Consider the following 20,796-nt stretch of genomic DNA (forward strand, 5'->3'; position numbering starts at 1 on the left):
TTAGCTAGACTAACGTTACCTAAGCATAGTCAGTGGCTAACGGTAACGTTGACGTTAGCCTTTTTGTATGTGTCTGATAACGTTAACGGTACCTTGTAGCCTACACCAGTACAGAGTTTGCAGGTCTGTCTAATAAACTAGTGCTTTCTTTCTTTAGTTTGTTTCATACATGAACACACTTACAGATTAACAAATCACAGTTTCATATCATTTCACTTTACATCATGTCTGAAAAGGAGTAGGAAGAAGTAAAGCTTATTTAATCCTACCCCTTTTCCACTTCAGAGCGTTTACAAATATATACATCATTTACTGACCTTTTTATAATAAAATAACATCTGTGAATTAGTATACACAACAGTTTTGTAATATGTAATTCATTAATTCAGTCATTATTAATATACTGAAATGAAGAATATCTTATTTTCAATAAGGTTGAAAGTATTTCTCATAATTCTTCTTTGTACTTTGTAAGGACTATTAATTTGAACAACCTCTTAAAGTGGATCATATCAGTACAATGTTTAACTTCATTACTTAATCAATTCCATCATTTAATTCCACATACTAATGCTAAAGACTTAATAACAGACACCCCAGTCTTCACATTCAGCTAATTTCCCCCCTAATTCTATGCTGTGTCTGTCCCTCATTTTCCCTCCAGGACAAGAACATGCAGTCATTCCTGGAGGAGGCCACACTGATGGACCCCAGAAGGTTTAGATACAGACTGGAGGAGGATGTCGTCAAACCTATCTGTGGGCCCAAGCTACTTCCACGCCAAGTGAACGTGTTTTTTCCACTGTTGGCGACATGATTAGCGAAGAGCGGGTCAGACTTGATCCTGAAAAAGCAGACATGCTAATTTTTTGGAAGAAGAACTGTTGATTGATGACTGTGGCGTTCTTAGTGTCATAGTGTGTGTCGTTAGTATGTTCCAATAGCAGCAGAAGTGCACTTTTTGGAGAGCTGTATTATTTTCAGTTTTGTGCCCAAGGGACTGATTTTATTTAACACTATATTATTATTTATACACCTATAGTGATCACAGAGACAGGTTGTTTTTGTGTTACTGTATATATTTGTTTTTCTGAAAAATCCTACTTAATATACTTTGGGTAACAACAGTGAATATTTATTTTTTTTTTTTTTTTTTTTTAGGGGGGTAACAACAGCCAATATTTATCTATTTTCATCCATCCATCCATTTTCTACCGCTTATTCCCTTCGGGGTCGCGGGGGGCGCTGGAGCCTATCTCAGCTACAATCGGGCGGAAGGCGGGGTACACCCTGGACAAGTCGCCACCTCATCGCAGGGCCAACACAGATAGACAGACAAAATTCACACTGACATTCACACACTAGGGACCATTTAGTGTTGCCAATCAACCTATCCCCAGGTGCATGTCTTTGGAGGTGGGAGGAAGCCGGAGTACCCGGAGGGAACCCACGCAGTCACGGGGAGAACATGCAAACTCCACACAGAAAGATTACTCAGCACCTTCGTATTGTGAGGCAGACGCACTAACCCCTCTTCCACCGTGCTGCCCATATATATATTTTATTTATTTATCTATTTATTTAATTTAATTTTTTTCTTATAAAATAAAAGTCAGCTTTTGTTTAACCAAATATTGTGTTTTTTTCCATATACAACAACCTATCTGGATTCGATAAGGAATCGGCTCGATAAGAGGATTCGATAACGGGCTCGAACTCGATAATTTCTTATCAAACATCCCTATTTAGAACCTTACTAGTGTTTGTGTGTGATGCGTCAGTGCAGTAGCACTACGTAGAAGTGCTTGTAGTTAGCGCATGTTGCATTTTGCTTGTTGCTTCTACCTGCTACTGTCTGCTTTCAGCTACTGCCACCGGCTAGCCGTCCTTACAAGGGGTTGAAAAGAGGAACCGAGCGCATAAGCCTCCTCTTGTCGGTACACAGTCTCTCCACAGACTCCTACAGTGCCTCCTCGTGGCCACACCCGGTAACTGGGACCTCGCGGTCTGAGGCTAAACTGTAGGGGATCTCAGAGCAGCAGTGGGCCCCAGAGGCGAGGTGTGCAGGCCCACCGGTGTGTGGACACGCCCTGGCATCCGCCAACCACTGCCCCACCTATGGGTCAAATAGTCATCATCCCCCCTTCCTCCCTCCCGCTGCCTTGTGGTACCTTTGGGAGAAGGAAAGGCTATGGGAGTCAAGTCAACCCAGACAGAAAATCAGGAGTGAAGCCCCTGAGGCGGCTGGGTGTCATTGCTGACCCCCTGCCGGCAGCTCCTGCAGCCAAGCCGATGCCAGACGTATTGCCTTGCTTTCCTCTGGGCCACATCGACACGGCCAAGAGGGGGATCTTGATGACTGGGCAACCCAGGATCTCCATATTTTCTGCCCAGGCATGCGCCACAAAGAGGTCACTCCAGCTTCCCCCCTAAAGGGAGGAAACAACACGGAAGCTGGCAGTCCTAAGCTCCACCCGATTGGCGCCAGCAACGACGGTGGGAGGAAGAACTCCCCCAGGCGCAACCCATCGTCACTATTGACGGACGGATGCCTACAAAAAACTAGTGTTCACTTCACAGCCACAGATGGTTTATCTAGTTCAGTGTTTTTCAACTACTGTGCAGCACGGTGGAAGAGGGGTTAGTGCATCTGCCTCACAATACAAAGGTTCTGAGTAGTCTTGGGTTCAATCCCGGGCTCGGGATCTTTCTGTGTGGAGTTTGCATGTTCTCCCCGTGACTGCGTGGGTTCCCTCCGGGTACTCCGGCTTCCTCCCACCTCCAAAGACATGCACCTGGGGATAGGTTGATTGGCAACAGTAAAATTGACCCTAGTGTGTGAATGTGAGTGTGAATGTTGTCTATCTGTGTTGGCCCTGTGATGAGGTGGTGACTTGTCCAGGGTGTACCCCACCTTCCGCCCGATTGTAGCTGAGATAGGCTCCAGCACCCCCCGCGACCCCAAAAGGGAATAAGCGGTAGAAAATGGATGGATGGATGTGCCCTGGCACACTAGTGTGCCGTGAGATACAGTCTGGTGTGCCGTGGGAGATTATCTAATTTCACCTATTTGGGTTACAAATATTTTTTGCCAAACAGTAATTATAGTCTGCAAATGATGTGTGGTGAAATCGGTGCTGTCTAGAGCTCGGCAGAGTAATCGTGTAATACTCTTCTATATCAGTAGGTGGCAGCAGGTAGCTAATTCCTTTGTCGATGTCAGAAACAGCGTGAGGCAGTGTGCAGGTAAAAAGGTATGCTTAAACCAAAAATAAACAAAAGGTGAGTGCCCCAAAGAAAAGGCATTGAAGCTTAGGGAAGGCTATGCAGAACGAAACTAAAACTGAACTGGCTACAAAGTAAACAAAAACAGAATGCTGGACGACAGCAAAGACTTACTGTGGAGCAAAGACGGCGTCCACAGTGTACATCCGAACATGACATAAAAATCAACAATGTCCCCACAAAGAAAGATAAAAGCAACTGAAATATTGTTGAGTGCTAAAACAAAGTAGATGCGGGAAATAACGCTCAAAGGAAGACACAAAACTGCTACAGGAAAATACCAGAAAAAAGAGAAAAAGCCACCAAAATAGGAGCGCAAGACAAGAACAAAACAGCAAAAAACTTAAAATAAGTCACGGCGTGATATGACAGGTCGTGACAGTACACCTACTTTGAGACAAGAGCTATAGTGATGCATGGTTGGTTATGGTTTAAAGCCCATCCATAGAACCTTCCATTTTCTACTGCTTGTCCCTTTTGGGGTCGCGGGGGGTCGCTGTAGCCTATCTCAGCTGCATTCGGGCGGTATGGTTTAAAGTCATATCCAACTTTTTACCGTCAACTGAGTTTCGTTTTTTAATGATTTCTGCTGGTGGTGTGCCTCTGGATTTTTTCATCGCAAAAAATGTGCCTTGGCTCAAAAAAGGTTGAAAAACACTGATCTAGTTATTCACACATTATTGTGGCATTTTTGCTTTGATGGCTCTGACATGAGCCTTCCTGGCAAATTTCTGAGCAGCTTGCATTTTCCTTTTTGTTTCCGCTTTAGTGGATTCTGCCTTGGAATTTATAGCCAATTTCTGTCTCTTCGACTCCCTCTCCACATGCAAAAATCCTAAAGAGTACAAACAATGTTTATTCTATTCCCTAACTTCCTTTATCTAAATAGCCATTTGTGATTTACAGCATAAAATAACAAATATCTTGCAGTCATTGTTGTTTATGTTTCAAAATGATTCAACTATTCAATGTCAAAATATAAACAGTAGAAATCATGAACAAAATGTCAGCTACTGTCTTGTTCTAAAACACCAATGAAAATAAAATGTAGCATTTAGACAGGCTATTCTGTAGCAAAAGTCATCACATGTCTGCCACAATCTTGTGTGTTCTTAAATGTGTATTCCACGTCTTCCACGTGGAGAGCAGTTTTGATTTGGGTTTACATGGTAAACAACTCAAATGAATGTTTTGGGCATTGTTTTATCCAGACGCATACATTTGTCCACATGTGGCCAAGTAGACGCATTGTGGATTTTCTGGACGTCGTCTACATCGCTAATAGAAAAATCTAAGGAAGAGAATCCCTCTGCCATTTTCCACTAGTTTTTTAATATATAAACTAATAAATAATAATAAATGGGTGCCCGAGCTTTCAGCCGCTCTGCCCCACATCTTTGGAACTCTTTACCACCAGATCTTCGCAACTTAGATTCAATATCCCTCTTCAAATCAAGACTCAAAACACACCTATTCCTGACTGCTTATTCATTGTAATCATCTTTTCTTTTCTCTTTGTTGTTGTTTTTTATCCAATTTTATTTTATTTTTGTGATTTTGTACGATGTCCTGAGTGCCCAGAAAGGCGCCTTATAAATAAAATGTATTATTATTATTATTATTAAATCGCCTGCTTGAATATTCCCTCTTCTCTTCTCCGACTCTCTCGTCGTCATTTGGGATGTTTGTTGTGATTTCCCTTACTGGTTCGATGACCCGCCCTATCTTGCCTCTGATTGGCCTGTCTGTAATGTTTTGCCCTAATCTTAACCAACCGTGACTCATCATAGTAAACCAACCAACCAATCATGGATTTTTTTTTATACGTAAACCAACCAATCATCATTGATGTTTCCCGTATATTTTGTCCCCTGTCCGTGGAGTTGCTTCGCTACGTAGTTTCGATTTTTAAATTAATAATTTTTAATGGAAAACCATAGTTTTTACCACTGGATTATTAAAAAAGGTACTCATTACGGGAAAACCGTAGTTGTCGGCAGGTATGGCAAAGAGACGGATCAAGATTTTAACACAGATTGTAAGTCGGAAAAAACAAAGACAAACGGAAAATACTTTTTTATATTTTCACAGAGATAAAAAAGACAGATTTCCGACTATATACGTAAAAATCACATGCCTGCAATAAACTGAAGAAGGAATATACCGTATTTTTCGGACTATAAGTCGCAGTTTTTTTCATAGTTTGGCCGGGCTCCAGTGCAACTTATATATGTTTTTTTCCTTCTTTATTATGCATTTTTGGCAGGTGCGACTTTAACTCCGGTGCGACTTATACTCCGAAAAATACGGTAATTAAAAATAAAGAACATCAACCCCCAACAAAACTTCTGGAGTGTTTGTATCTTCATACTCTTAACCAGCTGCACACGCTGGAATCGAGGAGCGAGGACAAAAATAATGAATTTATTGACAATGCAAAAGTGAAGTGAATTATATTTATATAGCGCTTTCCTCTAGTGACTGAAAGAGCTTTACATAGTGAAACCCAGTATCTAAGTTACATTCAAACCAGTGTGGGTGGCACTGGGAGGAGGTGGGTGAAGTGTTTTGCCCGAGGACACAAGAGCTGTGACAAGGATGGCAGAAGCGGGGATCGAACCTGGAACCCTCAAGTTGCTGGCAACCGAGCTACGCTGCCCCCATGTGTTTACTTTGTAATTGAGTAAATTAAGTCTTGAGGGAATATAACCTGTGGAGGCACTTTCTGACGAAACATCCATATTTGGACCATTGGACTCTTACAACTGCGGCCCTCTTGATTACGTAGTTGAACAGCCAAGTTATAGGGAATACAGAAAAGACTAAATGAACGTTTGTGTTGTTCATGTACTTAGGAGCCAGGTCCGTCTTAATTACAGGGTTTCCCCCAGGTTGCCAATATACTTGTGGTGACGGGGGCATGGCTCGGAGCTTAATTTGCATAATTTAAAATGGCTCCAAAAAAATTATACATACATTTAAAAAACAAACAAACTGTGTTGTCATTAATTAGTAGTAACATATTTTGTCTTGTATTATATCGTTTTGCTCTATTTTTCAGTTGTTGCTGCTTTTTGTACAAAACCCAAAACCGGTGAAGTTGGCACGTTGTGTAAATGGTAAATAAAAACAGAATACAATGATTTGCAAATCCTTTTCAACTTATATTCAATTAAATAGACTGCAAAGACAAGATATTTAATGTTCGGACTGAGAAACTTTTTTTTTTTTTTTGCAAATAATCATTAACTTAGAATATAATGGCAGCAACACATTGCAAAAAAGTTGGCACAGGGGCATTTTTACCACTGTGTTACATGGCCATTCCTTTTAACAACACTCAGTAAACGATTGGGAACTGAGGAGACCAATTTTTGAAGCTTTTCATTTGGAATTCTTTCCCATTCTTGCTTGATGTACAGCTTAAGTTGTTCAACAGTCCGGGGGTCTTCGTTGTGGTATTTTAGGCTTCATAATGCGCCACACATTTTCAATGGGAGACAGGTCTGGACTACAGGCAGGCCAGTCTAGTACCCACACTCTTTTACTATGAAGCCACGCTGTTGAAACAAGTGGCTGAGCATTGTCTTGCTGAAATAAGCAGGAGCGTCCATGATAATGTTGCTTGGATGGCAACATATGTTGCTCCAAAACCTGTATGTACCTTTCAGTATTAATGCCTCCTTCACAGATGTGTAAGTTACCCATGTCTTGGGCACTAATACACCCCCATACCATCACAGATGCTGGCTTTTCAACTTTGTGCCTTTAACAATCCAGATGCTTCTTTTCCTCTTTGATGAGCATTCATCAACTTTCTCAGTCTTTTATGCCACTTGTGCCAGCTTTTTTTGAAACATGTTGCAGGCATCAAATTCCAAATGAGCTAATATTTGCAAAAAATAACAAAGTTCTCCAGTTCGAACATTAAATATATTTTCTTTGCAGTCTATTAAATTGAATATAAGTTTAAAAGGATTTTCAAATCATTGTATTCTGTTTTTATTTACGATTACACAACGTGCCAACTTCACCGGTTTTGGGTTTTGTACAATGTACTTTGTTACAATTTTTTTCAAGTTACTAGAGACTTCTCCAATCTTTTTAGTGATATTCTGTTTATTAAGAACGACTACCAACAATTCTAGCATATGTTCTGGTGTTATTATACTTGTGTTTAGTGACTCTTTACTTCTTTACGTCTGTGACGAACAACAAGAGCAGCAGTGAGCCTGATGTCACACTTGCTTAGGCTTTGCACAGCTGCTATTTCTGTCCTTGAAAGAGCGCCACTTTCCACTTAAAATTTTCAACATTCCAAATTTTGTTGATCGCTGTGCGCAGGTTTATCTGGGATAGTGTTGTCCCGATACCAATATTTTATATTTTGGTACCGGTACCAAAATTATTTCGATACTTTTCTAAATAAAGGGGATCACAAAAAATTGCATTATTGGCTTTATTTTAACAAAGAATCTTAGGGTACATTAAACATATGTTTTTTATTGCAATTTTGTCCTTAAATAAAATAGTGAACATACTAGACAACTTGTCTTTTAGTAGTAAGTAAACAAACAAAGGCTCCTAATTAGTCTGCTGACATATGCAGTAACATTATCTATTATTTTGTCAACATTATTAAGGACAAGTGGTAGAAAATTAATTATTAATCTACTTGTTCATTTACTGTTAATATCTGCTTATTTTCTCTTTTAACATGGTCTATCTACACTTCTGTTAAAATGTAATAATCACTTATTTTTCTGTTGTTTGGTATTTGATACCGGTACTTTCCAGAGGCGGTATAGTACCGAAAATTATTCATTAGTATCGCGGTACTATACTAATACCGGTATAACGTACAACCCTAATCTGGGATATATTAAAGTGCGACCACATCGCAGACATGCTGCCTCTGCTCTGGACAATCTTGCGTGCGTCTTAGTTATGTCATCACAACAACCTGTTTTGGTAGAGCTGTTTCTGTGATCAAAGCCTTTTTTGGTAGACTGCATTTTCGGAGCATCACTTGTGTGCAAATAATAGGCTATATATAGCCAATATAATACATTTGTTTTCACGTTGTTTTCAAGGTGTGGCAGCTTTTATTTTGCCACGGCGCGGCGCCACACTTGATTAAACTAAGAGGAAACCCTCAATTACGATATGAAAAACACTTGATGTGGTGATAAGCCTCGTTAACTTTCTTGCTACACTCGGAAGTACATTTTGGAGCAACTGGCAGACATTATTGTCCCAGATCTATTGCTGTTCATCACAGTCGATAAAAAACGACTGTGTTTACGGGCCCTTCCTCACTTTCATCAAAGTCAACAGCTGCCTTTGTAGTCCAACATGACATTGCTGACCCTGTCTTTAATTTCACTACTTATCGGCAGCGCTCTAAAATGTGAGGCTTAGTCCAGTCGTTTCCAGTGGGACGGTACACAGCGGCACACTTCTTCAGTAAACAAAAAGCCTGGTTCACACCTTCGTCTCCTGACTTCACATGGAGGCCTGAGACAACTGTAAAAAAAAAAAAAAAAAAAAATGTTTTATTGAAACTACAATATGACATTTATAATCACAAGACATTGATATACACTCATATTGATTATTTGAAAAACATAGCAGTGCTGTCCCGATCTGAAATTGACATCGGACATTGTTGCAGCAGTGTGCCGAACTTCACAACAAGCTCGGACTATTAATGTTGCACTTCAGGTAATATTACAGTTAAATGAACATACAAATATGACAGTGGCGCATAGCGGCTGTTGTTGTTGTTGCTGTTGATCCCAGGATGCAGAGAAGGCAAGTTACGTGCAGGCAGAAGTAAAGTAATAAAGATCAAGCAGGAACTCAGGAATCAACAGAAAACTATGGCATACACTAGATCAGACCTGGGCAAATTAAAGGCCTACTGAAACCCACTACTACCGACCACGCAGTCTGATAGTTTATATATCAATGATGAAATCTTAACATTGCAACACATGCCAATACGGCCGGGTTAGCTTACTAAAGTGCAATTTTAAATTTTGCGCGAAATATCCTGCTGAAAACGTCTCGGTATGATGACGCCGGCGCGTGACGTCACGGATTGTTGAGGACATTTTGGGACAGCATGGTGGCCAGCTATTAAGTCGTCTGTTTTCATCGCAAAGTTCCACAGTATTCTGGACATCTGTGTTGGTGAATCTTTTGCAATTTGTTCAATGAACAATGGAGACAGCAAAGAAGAAAGCTGTAGGTGGGAAGCGGTGTATTGCGGCACCCCCGCCGTTGAATGCACCCCCTGACTGTTGTGCCGGATAGCACAGCCGGTGTTTCATTGTTTACATTCCCGGAAGATGACAGTCAAGCTTTACCATTGGCCTGTGGAGAACTGGGACAACAGAGACTCTTACCAGGAGGACTTTGAGTTGGATACGCAGACGCGGTACAGTGAGTACGCATGCAGCTGCGGCTTCCAAACATTTGATCGCTTGCCCGTACGTGCGTGCCGCTATGTGCATGTCACGTACGTAACTTTGGGGACTTTGGGGAAATATATGTGCTGTATGAACTTTGGGGAGGTGAACGGTACTTTGGGCTGTGGGATTGAGTGTGTTGTGCAGGTGTTTGAGTTGTATTGGCGAGTTATATGGACGGGAGGGGGGAGGTGTTTGTTGTGCGGGATTAATTGGTGGCATATTAAATATAAGCCTGGTTGTGTTGTGGCTAATGGAGTATAAATATGTCTTGTGTTTATTTACTGTTTTAGTCATTCCCGACTGAATATCAGGTCCCACCCGCCTCTCACAGCATCTTCCCTATTTGAATCGCTCCCACTGCCCTCTAGTCCTTCACTCTCACTTTTCTCATCCACGAATCTGTCATCCTCGCTCAAATTAATGGGGAAATTGTTGCTTTCTCGGTCCGAATCGCTCTCGCTGCTGGTGGCCATGATTGTAAACAATGTGCAGATGTGAGGAGCTCCACAACCTGTGACGTCACGCGCATATCGTCTGCTACTTCCGGTACAGGCAAGGCTTTTTTATCAGCGACCAAAAGTTGCGAACTTTATCGTCGATGTTCTCTACTAAATCCTTTCAGCAAAAATATGGCAATATCGCGAAATGATCAAGTAAGACACATAGAATGGACCTGCTATCCCCGTTTGAATAAGAAAATCGCATTTCAGTAGGCCTTTAAGGCCCGGGGCCTTCAAGTCTTGAACTATACAAAGTATTTCAATGGTTGGAATCTGCGCTTTTGCATGATATACTAGTTTCTATGGTAATCTAATTAGTTACTATGGTCATCTAATTAGTTACTATGGTAATCTAAGTCACAGAAGCTTAGATGAGGCACCAAGGAGTGTGGGTAGGGAGCGTTTCCACAGAGTGTTTCCAGAGCGGCCAGCCTGAAATGTGGGTGTCAGGGACAGACGTGGAAGGAGATTTTTACAACAAAGTTCTAAAGTTTAGTGATATATCACATATCAAATTGTAGGTGTTTTTCTTTTTTTTTTTTACCCTTCGCGTTCATATTTCGCTGTGTTTGTTGCATTTTTGTTGCGTTTCGCTTGATTGTAAAATATGTCGATCGAGAGGGTGTGTGACGTTCATATGTTGTCAATATTCAGTGTTTTATCCTTCATAGTTAATATTGTAAATCCCACTTTCTTTATGTTCATGTACATTCTGGGTTTCTCATTCAGTAAAAAAAATGTAAATTCCATTCCGTTTTTAGGGCGGTCTGTCATAATGTTTTTAGCATTCTATCAGACATTATTGTGAGGTTTTGTATTAGTGTTCCTAAAAAAAAAATATACCGGCCCCCAGACACATTTTTTTCTCTAAATTTGGCTCCCGAGTCAAAATAATTGCCCAGGCATACACTAGATAGCGAAGCATCAATGAATGAGGGAACAAGGTGGAACTAAATACAAGTAATTAACAATGTGGAACAGGTGTCCTGTCAGAACAAGAAACACAAGGTCAAGGTGACGTAAAACACAGGAAATATCACCAAAAGAAGAGCATTAGGATAGAGGATGATTCCAAACAAAGGGAAATAAAGATGTGTGGGATTATGTGGGCTCAAGTGGGATTAGGACAAAAAAAATCTCTATACACTTCAAACTATTCCTGATGTACATGCACCTTCCTTTAAAGAAACACTATAAACCAGGAGCTTCTAAAGTCAGCACAGAAGTTATTTGTTGACCACAGCTTGTTTTAACTGCCCCATGGCTTTTTGTAAAAGTCATAATGGTTAATAATGAAATGCATCATTAGATATTACTTTGTCATGAATAATACAAAAGGTATAAAGTAATCCTATTGGTTTTAGCAGCTTTAAAGCACAACATGTATCAAGTTGGCCCCAACATCCATCCATCCATCCATCCATCTTCTTCCGCTTATCCGAGGTCGGGTCGCGGGGGCAGCAGCCTAAGCAGGGAAGCCCAGACTTCCCTCTCCCCAGCCACTTCGTCCAGCTCCTCCCGGGGGATCCTGAGGCGTTCCCAGGCCAGCCGGGAGACATAGTCTTCCCAACGTGTCCTGGGTCTTCCCCGTGGCCTCCTACCGGTCGGACGTGCCCTAAACACCTCCCGAGGGAGGCGATCGGGTGGCATCCTGACCAGATGCCCGAACCACCTCATCTGGCTCCTCTCGATGTGGAGGAGCAGCGGCTTTACTTTGAGCTCCCCCCGGATGACAGAGCTTCTCACCCTATCTCTAAGGGAGAGCCCTGCCACCCGGCGGAGGAAACTCATTTCGGCCGCTTGTACCCGTGATCTTGTCCTTTCGGTCATAACCCAAAGCTCATGACCATAGGTGAGGATGGGAACGTAGATCGACCGGTAAATTGAGAGCTTTGCCTTCCGGCTCAGCTCCTTCTTCACCACAACGGATCGATACAGCGTCCGCATTACTGAAGATGCCGCACCGATCCGCCTGTCGATCTCACGATCCACTCTTCCCTCACTCGTGAACAAGACTCCGAGGTACTTGAACTCCTCCACTTGGGGCAGGGTCTCCTCCCCAACCCGGAGATGGCACTCCACCCTTTTCCGGGCGAGAACCATGGACTCGGACTTGGAGGTGCTGATTCTCATCCCAGTCGCTTCACACTCGGCTGCGAACCGATCCAACGAGAGCTGAAGATCCTGGCCAGATGAAGCCATCAGGACCACATCATCTGCAAAAAGCAGAGACCTAATCCTGCATCCACCAAACCGGATCCCCTCAACGCCTTGACTGCTCCTAGAAATTCTGTCCATAAAAGTTATGAACAGAATCGGTGACAAAGGGCAGCCTTGGCGGAGTCCAACCCTCACTGGAAACGTGTCCGACTTACTGCCGGCAATGCGGACCAAGCTCTGACACTGATCATACAGGGAGCGGACCGCCAAAATCAGACAGTCCGAAACCCCATACTCTCTGAGCACTCCCCACAGGACTTCCCGAGGGACACGGTCGAATGCCTTCTCCAAGTCCACAAAGCACATGTAGACTGGTTGGGCAAACTCCCATGCACCCTCAAGGACCCTGCCGAGAGTATAGAGCTGGTCCACAGTTCCACGACCAGGACGAAAACCACACTGTTCATCCTGAATCCGAGGTTCGACTATCCGGCGTAGCCTCCTCTCCAGTACACCTGAATAGACCTTACCGGGAAGGCTGAGAAGTGTGATCCCACGATAGTTAGAACACACCCTCCGGTTCCCCTTCTTAAAGAGAGGAACCACCACCCCGGTCTGCCAATCCAGAGGTACCGCCCCCGATGTCCACGCGATGCTGCAGAGTCTTGTCAACCAAGACAGCCCCACAGCATCCAGAGCCTTAAGGAACTCCGGGCGGATCTCACCCACCCCCGGGGCCCTGCCACCGAGGAGCTTTTTAACTACCTCAGCAACCTCTTCCCCAGAAATAGAAGAGTCCACCACAGATTCCCCAGGCACTGCTTCCTCATAGGAAGACGTGTTGGTGGGATTGAGGAGGTCTTCGAAGTATTCTCTCCACCAATCCACAACATCCGCAGTCGAGGTCAGCAGAACACCATCCTCACCATACACGGTGTTGATAGTGCACTGCTTCCCCTTCCTTAGGCGGCGGATGGTGGTCCAGAATCGCTTCGAAGCCGTCCGGAAGTCGTTTTCCATGGCTTCCCCGAACTCCTCCCATGTCAGAGTTTTTGCCTCCGCAACCGCTGAAGCCGCACACCGCTTGGCCTGTCGGTACCTGTCCGCTGCCTCAGGAGTCCTATGAGCCAAAAGAACCCGATAGGACTCCTTCTTCAGCTTGACGGCATCCCTCACCGCCGGTGTCCACCAACGGGTTCTAGGGTTTCCGCCACGACAGGCACCAACTACCTTGCGGCCACAGCTCCAATCAGCTGCCTCGACAATAGAGGTGCGGAACATGGTCCACTCGGACTCAATGTCCAGCACCTCCCTCGTGACATGTTCAAAGTTCTTCCGGAGGTGGGAATTGAAACTCTCTCTGACAGGAGACTCTGCCAGACGTTCCCAGCAAACCCTCACAATGCGTTTGGGCCTGCCAGGTCTGTCCGGCATCCTCCCCCACCATCGCAGCCAACTCACCACCAGGTGGCCCCAACATTGTTTTGCGTTTATTTCCCATACTGTACTGGAAATAAATAGAAACCATTCTCTGTCATATTTCGTACTTTATTGCGAGTGTAGATATGAAAATATGAATATTATTCATGTCTTAAATTTGACTTGTTGAAACCAGAGACCATGACTACCATTAAATGACACAAGTATGTTTTGCTGATATCATACTGGCAGAGGTGGGTATAGTAGCCAACAAGTAAGAGCACCGTTACTTTAGAATTACATGACTTAAGTAAGTAGTCATCAAAATGATTACTTGAGTAAGAGTAAGAAAGTACTCCATGGAAAAAAACTACTCAAGTATTAAGTAACTCGTAACTTCTGATTATTTAGTAGGTATTTATTATTTATTTATTTTTTTCATTTTATTTTTATTGACATCCAGCATCAGACATTCCTATCCATTACATCATATTCACATAAATCATATACCTATTGTCTGCCCTAAATGTCAAAATATTTTGTTTATATCCCATCCATACCCCCCCCAAAAAAAGAAAGAAACAACAAAAAAACCCAAAGTAATATCTACAAATCTTCAAATACATCGATTAAATAAACAGAAAAAAAAAAGGAATTTAGTACGGTAGGTATTTTTTAATGGGTCTCTGACTACAATTGTAGTTGGTGTGTGCGTGTGTAAGACAAAAAATAACATGTACAATTGACTGCAACATGGCTATTTTGAAGAAACTAGAATATAAAACATGTTTTCAGTTATTTCACCTTTTTTTGTTAAGTACATAACTCCACATGTGTTCATTCATAGTTTTGATGCCTTCAGTGACAATCCATCCATCCATCCATTTTCTACCGCTTATTCCCTTTGGGGTCGCGGGGGGCGCTGGAGCCTATCTCAGCTACAATCGGGCGGAAGGCGGGGTACACCCTGGACAAGTCGCCACCTCATCGCAGGGCCAACACAGATAGACAGACAACATTCACACTCACATCCACACACTAGGGCCAATTTAGTGTTGCCAATCAACTTATCCCCAGGTGCATGTCTTTGGACAATCTACAATGTAAATAGTCATGAAAATAAAGAAAACGCATTGAATGAGAAGGTGTGTCCAAACTTTTGGCCTGTACTGTATATATACACCTGCAGCGTGTATATAAAACGGAGGGTTTTAAAAGTTGTTTTCGAGGGTTTTGAAAGCGACTACGGTGACTTCCATTAGCCGCATCTTGCAAGCGTTTTTATCATCTTTAAAATCCTCCCCCCAAAAAAGACATGTGTACTTGTCTCTCATAAGTATTAATAATGATAGGCAAAATTCTAAAATAAGTGCAGCTCCCTTTACGCAAATAGGAATGTTAAACATGAGCATTTAGCTTGTGCAGTTTTACTGTGTGCTAATAAAGCCGCAATGATTCAACGTCGATTATAATATCAATCGATTAATATAAAAAAACTTCAAGTAAATGAATACAAGGTAAAGTGTCTTACCTGCACGTAGCATGGTGAAACCTGCGGCCTTTTAGAAAACACTTATTGGGTGACTCGTTACATTCGCAGGAGCACTTTGTTTTGTTGAGTGGCTGGTGCTTAGGACACGTCTTGCTACATGTGCACTGGCACGTCTCCTTATTGTATATGTGGCTCAGCGGGCACGAGTGGGTCGGTGGAGTGTTGCACATACACTTGCAAGTGTTGCGGTCAAAGTGACGGTGAGAACCACAGTCTTGAGTGTGAGCTGTGCGCTGACATATACACTGACAGGTCTCCACGTCCAGTTCCTTATGCAGGCCGCACACATCTGCTGAGAATATGTCTGTAGACATAGACAACACACATTTTAGAGAAGATTCTAAATACTATTAATTATAGTTTTACACACAGAAAATAATGCAAAATACATATACAAATCCCAAAACCAGTGAAGTTGGCACGTTGTGTAAATGGTAAATAAAAACAGAATACAATGATTTGCAAATCCTTTTCAACTTATATTCAATTGAATAGACTGCAAAGACAAGATAGTTAATGTTCAAACTGGAAAACATTGTTATTTTTTGCAAATATTAGCTCATTTGGAATTTGATGCCTGCCACGTGTTTCAAAAAAGCTGGCACAAGTGGCACAAAAACCTGAGAAAGTTGAGGAATGCTCGTCAAACACTTATTTGGAACATCCCACAGGTGAACAGGCTAATTGGGAACAGGTGGGTGCCATGATTGGGTATAAAAGCAGATTCCATGAAATGCTCAGTCATTCACAAACAAGGATGGGGCGAGGGTCATCACTTTGTGAACAAATGCGTGAGCAAATTGTCCAACAGTTTAAGAACAACATTTCTCAATGAACGATTGCAAGGAATTTAGGGATTTCACCATCTACGGTCTGTAATATCTTCAAAAAGTTCAGAAAATCTGGAGAAATCACTGCACGTAAGCGGCAAGCCAGTGACTTTCGATCCTTCGATCACCACATGGGCTCAGGAACACTTCAGAAAACCACTGTCAGTAACTACAGTTGGTCGCTACATCTGTAAGTGCAAGTTAAAACTCTACTATGAAATACATTTATCAACAACACCCAGAAACGCCGCCGGCTTTGCTGGGCCCGAGCTCATCTAAGATGGACTGATGCAAAGTGGAAAAGTGTTCTGTGGTCTGACGAGTCCACATTTCAAATTGTTTTTTGGAAACTGCGGACGTTGTGTCTTCCGGACCAAAGAGGAAAAAGAACCATCCGGATTGTTATAGGCGCAAAGTTTAAAAGCCAGCATCTTTGATGGTATGGGGGTGTGTTAGTGCCTAAGACATGGATAACTTACACATCTGTGAAGGCACCATTAATGCTGAAAGGTACATACAGGTTTTGGAACAACATATGTTGCCATCCAAGCAACGTCTTTTCTTTTGCTTATTTCAGCAAGACAATGCCAAGCCACGTGTTACAACAGCGTGGCTTCATAGTAAAAGAGTGCAGGTACTAGACTGGCCTGCCGGTAGTCCAGACCTGTCTCCCATTGAAAATGTGTGGCGCAACATGAAGCCTAAAATACCACAACGGAGACTCCCATTCCCATTCTTGCTTGATGTACATCAAACAAGAATGGGAAAGAATTCCACCTGAATTCCACCTGTGTCTCCTCAGTTCCCAAACGTTTACGGAGTGTTGTTAAAAGGAAAGGCCATGTAACACAGTGGTAAAAATGCCCCTGTGCCAACTTTTTTGCAATGTGTTGCTGCCATTAAATTCTAAGTTAATGATTATTTCCATCTCCATCTTCTTCCGCTTATCCGAGGTCGGGTCGCGGGGGCAGCAGCCTAAGCAGGGAAGCCCAGACTTCCCTCTCCCCAGCCATTTCGTCCAGCTCCTCCCGGGGGATCCCGAGGCGTTCCCAGGCCAGCCAGGAGACATAGTCTTCCCAACGTGTCCTGGGTCTTCCTCGTGGCCTCCTACCGGTCGGACATGCCCTAAACACCTCCCTAGGGAGGCGCTCGGGTGGCATCCTGACCAGATGCCCGAACCACCTCATCTGGCTCCTCTCGATGTGGAGGAGCAGCGGCTTTACTTTGAGCTCCCCCCGGATGACAGAGCTTCTCACCCTATCTCTAAGGGAGAGCCCCGCCACCCGGCGGAGGAAACTCCTTTCGGCCGCTTGTACCCGTGATCTTGTCCTTTCGGTCATAACCCAAAGCTCATGACCATAGGTGAGGATGGGAACGTAGATCGACCGGTAAATTGAGAGCTTTGCCTTCCGGCTCAGCTCCTTCTTCCTGATTATTTGAAAAAAAAAAAAGTTTCTCAGTTTGAACATTAAATATCTTATCTTTGCAGTTTATTGAATATAAGTTGAAAATGATTTGCAAATCATTGTATTCTGTTTTTATTTATGATTTACAAAACGTGCCAACTTCACTGGTTTTGTAAAAGACAAATACCAAATTTTAAGAACACTACAACATTTTTTCAATAACAAATAATAAATCCAATGAATCAATTTTAAGTAACCAAAAATACTGACACAACACACATTTTACAGAAAATTATAAATACTATTACTTATAGTTTTACATGCAGAATATAATGCAAAATACATATATTAAAAACAAAAGAGATTTTATGAAAATTTAAGATGACTTTTACTCTTACTGAAGACTCTTGTTAGGAAAGACAGCAAAAAGGGAGGAAGGGATGGCAGAGAAACATGGACGCCACCTTCAAACTTTGCTATGAGTTATTAGTGTTTCTTACCTTTGTTATCAAAGTGCTGTCACTCACAACTTTATTTGGCCCCATAGTGGTTTATTTTGCAGTCACACTCAATAAAAAAAAGCATAGACTGAATCCCCAACATGTGGGATTATTTGTTTGAATGCTACCCAGGTAAACAAACTACAAACCCCGTTTCCATATGAGTTGGGAAATTGTGTTAGATGTAAATATAAACGGAATACAATGATTTGCAAATCCTTTTCAACCCATATTCAATTGAATGCACTACAAAGACAAGATATTTGATGTTCAAACTCATAAACTTTTTTTTTTTTTTTTGCAAATAATAATTAACTTAGAATTTTATGGCTGCAACACGTGCCAAAGTAGTTGGGAAAGGGCATGTTCACCACTGTTACATCACCTTTTCTTTGAACAACACTCAATAAACGATTGGGAACTGAGGAAACTAATTGTTGAAGCTTTGAAAGTGGAATTCTTTCCCATTCTTGATTTATGTAGAACTTCAGTCATTCAACAGTCCGGGGTCTCCACTGTCGTATTTTACGCTTCATGTGTGGCCCATTGGCCACACATTTTCGATGGGAGACAAGTCTTGACTGCAGGCGGGGCAGGAAAGTACCCGCACTCTTTTTTTAACGACGCCACGCTGTTGTAACACATGCTGAATGTGGCTTGGCATTGTCTTGCTGAAATAAGCAGGGGCGTCCATGAAAAAGACGGCGCTTAGATAGCAGCATATGTTGTTCCAAAACCTGTATGTACCTTTCAGCATTAATGGTGCCTTCACAGATGTGTAAGTTACCCATGCCTTGGGCACTAATGCAGCCCCATACCATCACAGGTGCTGGCTTTTGAACTTTGCGTCGAAAACAGTCTGGATGGTTCCCTACCCCTTTGGACCGGATGACACGATGTCGAATATTTCCAAAAAAAATTTCAAATGTGGACTCGTCAGACCACAGAACACTTTTCCACTTTGCATGAGTCCATCTTAGATGATCTCGGGCCCAGAGAAGCCGGCGGCGTTTCTGGATGTTGTTGATAAATGGCTTTCGCTTTGCATAGTAGAGCTTTAACTTGCACCTACAGATGTAGCGACAAACTGTATTTAGTGACAGTGGTTTTCTGAAGTGTTCCTGAGCCCATGTGGTGATATCCTTTAGAGATTGATGTTGGTTTTTGATACAGTGCCGTCTGAGGGATCGAAGGTCACGGTCATTCAATGTTGGTTTCCGGCCATGCCGCTTATGTGGAGTGATTTCTCCAGATTCTCTAAATCTTCTGATGATATTATGGACCGTAGATGTTGAAATCCCTAAATTTCTTGCAATTGCACTTTGAGAAACGTTGTTCTTAAACTGTTTGACTATTTGCTCACGTAGTTGTGGACAAAGGGGTGTACCTCACCCCATCCTTTCTTGTGAAAGACTGAGCATTTTTTGGGAAGCTGTTTTTATACCCAATCATGGCATCCACCTGTTCCCAATTAGCCTGCACACCTGTGGAATGTTCCAAATAAGTGTTTGATGAGCATTCCTCAACTTTATCAGTATTTATTGCCACCTTTCCCAACTTCTTTGTCACGTGTTGCTGGCGTCAAATTGTAAAGTTAATGATTATTTGCAAAAAAAAAATGTTTATCAGTTTGAACATCAAATATGTTGTCTTTGTAGCATATTCAACTGAATACATATTCAACTGAATATGGGTTGAAAATGATTTGCAAATCATTTTATTCCGTTTATATTTACATCTAACACAATTTCCCAACTCATATGGAAACGGGGTTTGTAGTTTTTTACGCAAAATGTTTGACTTTTGGTGGACATTTTCATCAAAAACTCAGTTGCACGAAAAGTGGGGCGAGGTACAACTGTACTATTCTGTGCTCTCCTTGATATACAATCATTACGGTAATTCAAATAAATGAATCACAGCAACTACCAAAAAAACATAATTTTTAGCAAGCAGCAGGGGGGTTGTTTAAAAATTAGCACTAAGAAGGACAAGCAAGCTTAAGATAACAAAGTTCTGCACGAAAGTGATCTTTTTTGCTGTCAATGTCACAATTTTGCGGCGTTTAAAAAATATATTTTTTAATATTTCAAACATGTCAAGGAAATGTGTACTCAGCTGTTTCAAGGTGGGAGGAAATCCTTTGAATCCCAGTAAGTAGTAAAGATTGACTCCTCCAAAAAATAAATACTAGCCCAAATGAAAATATGTTCAATGTTGTAAAGTTTATGGTTCAAAATAGTATGTTCATATCAAAGCATGCTGTAATACTAAGTAACTGCCACATGTTGAAAGAAGTAAAATCGGGCACACTCACATCTTTATAGCAGATTGTACAACACTTTTACAGCAAAAAAAAAGGAGCAATAATCCCAGGAGGATTGTTAGAATTATAGCACGGTTTTTCCTGCGTTCAAAATTGCGTGGCAGCCGCCTCCAGCTAATTTTGTGCCGCCCCAGCCGGAGCGATTGATATCGCTCAACACAGCGTAAAGCTCCGGCTGTGTTGATTGAGCGATTGATGTCCCTCTGCGGCAGCTACGTATTTTAACTGCAGTTGCAGCGTTGCACTACTATAGAGGCGCCATATCGATAGCAGTGCACCGGAAATACCTGAAGCAACTTCCAAAGAAGAAACAGATCGAATCGTGTTTTTTCCTGCTACTTG

General features: G+C 42.2%; 1 protein-coding gene across 1 annotated transcript in view; it reads right to left on the reverse strand.

The window, feature by feature from the left end:
• Positions 1-7,313: 7,313 nt before the first annotated feature.
• vegfc (vascular endothelial growth factor c) overlaps positions 7,314-20,796 on the reverse strand; it is a 66,719-nt gene continuing 53,236 nt past the window's right edge. The window contains exons 6-7 of the mRNA XM_061987843.1: positions 15,372-15,696; positions 7,314-8,811 (exon numbers count right to left, since the gene is read on the reverse strand). Coding sequence (XP_061843827.1) covers positions 8,703-8,811; positions 15,372-15,696 — 434 coding nt within the window. The 3' untranslated portion in view covers positions 7,314-8,702. The remainder of the gene's footprint in view (positions 8,812-15,371; positions 15,697-20,796) is intronic.

Source organism: Nerophis lumbriciformis, linkage group LG27 (assembly GCF_033978685.3).
Source record: "Nerophis lumbriciformis linkage group LG27, RoL_Nlum_v2.1, whole genome shotgun sequence".
Taxonomy (NCBI): Eukaryota; Metazoa; Chordata; class Actinopteri; order Syngnathiformes; family Syngnathidae; genus Nerophis; species Nerophis lumbriciformis.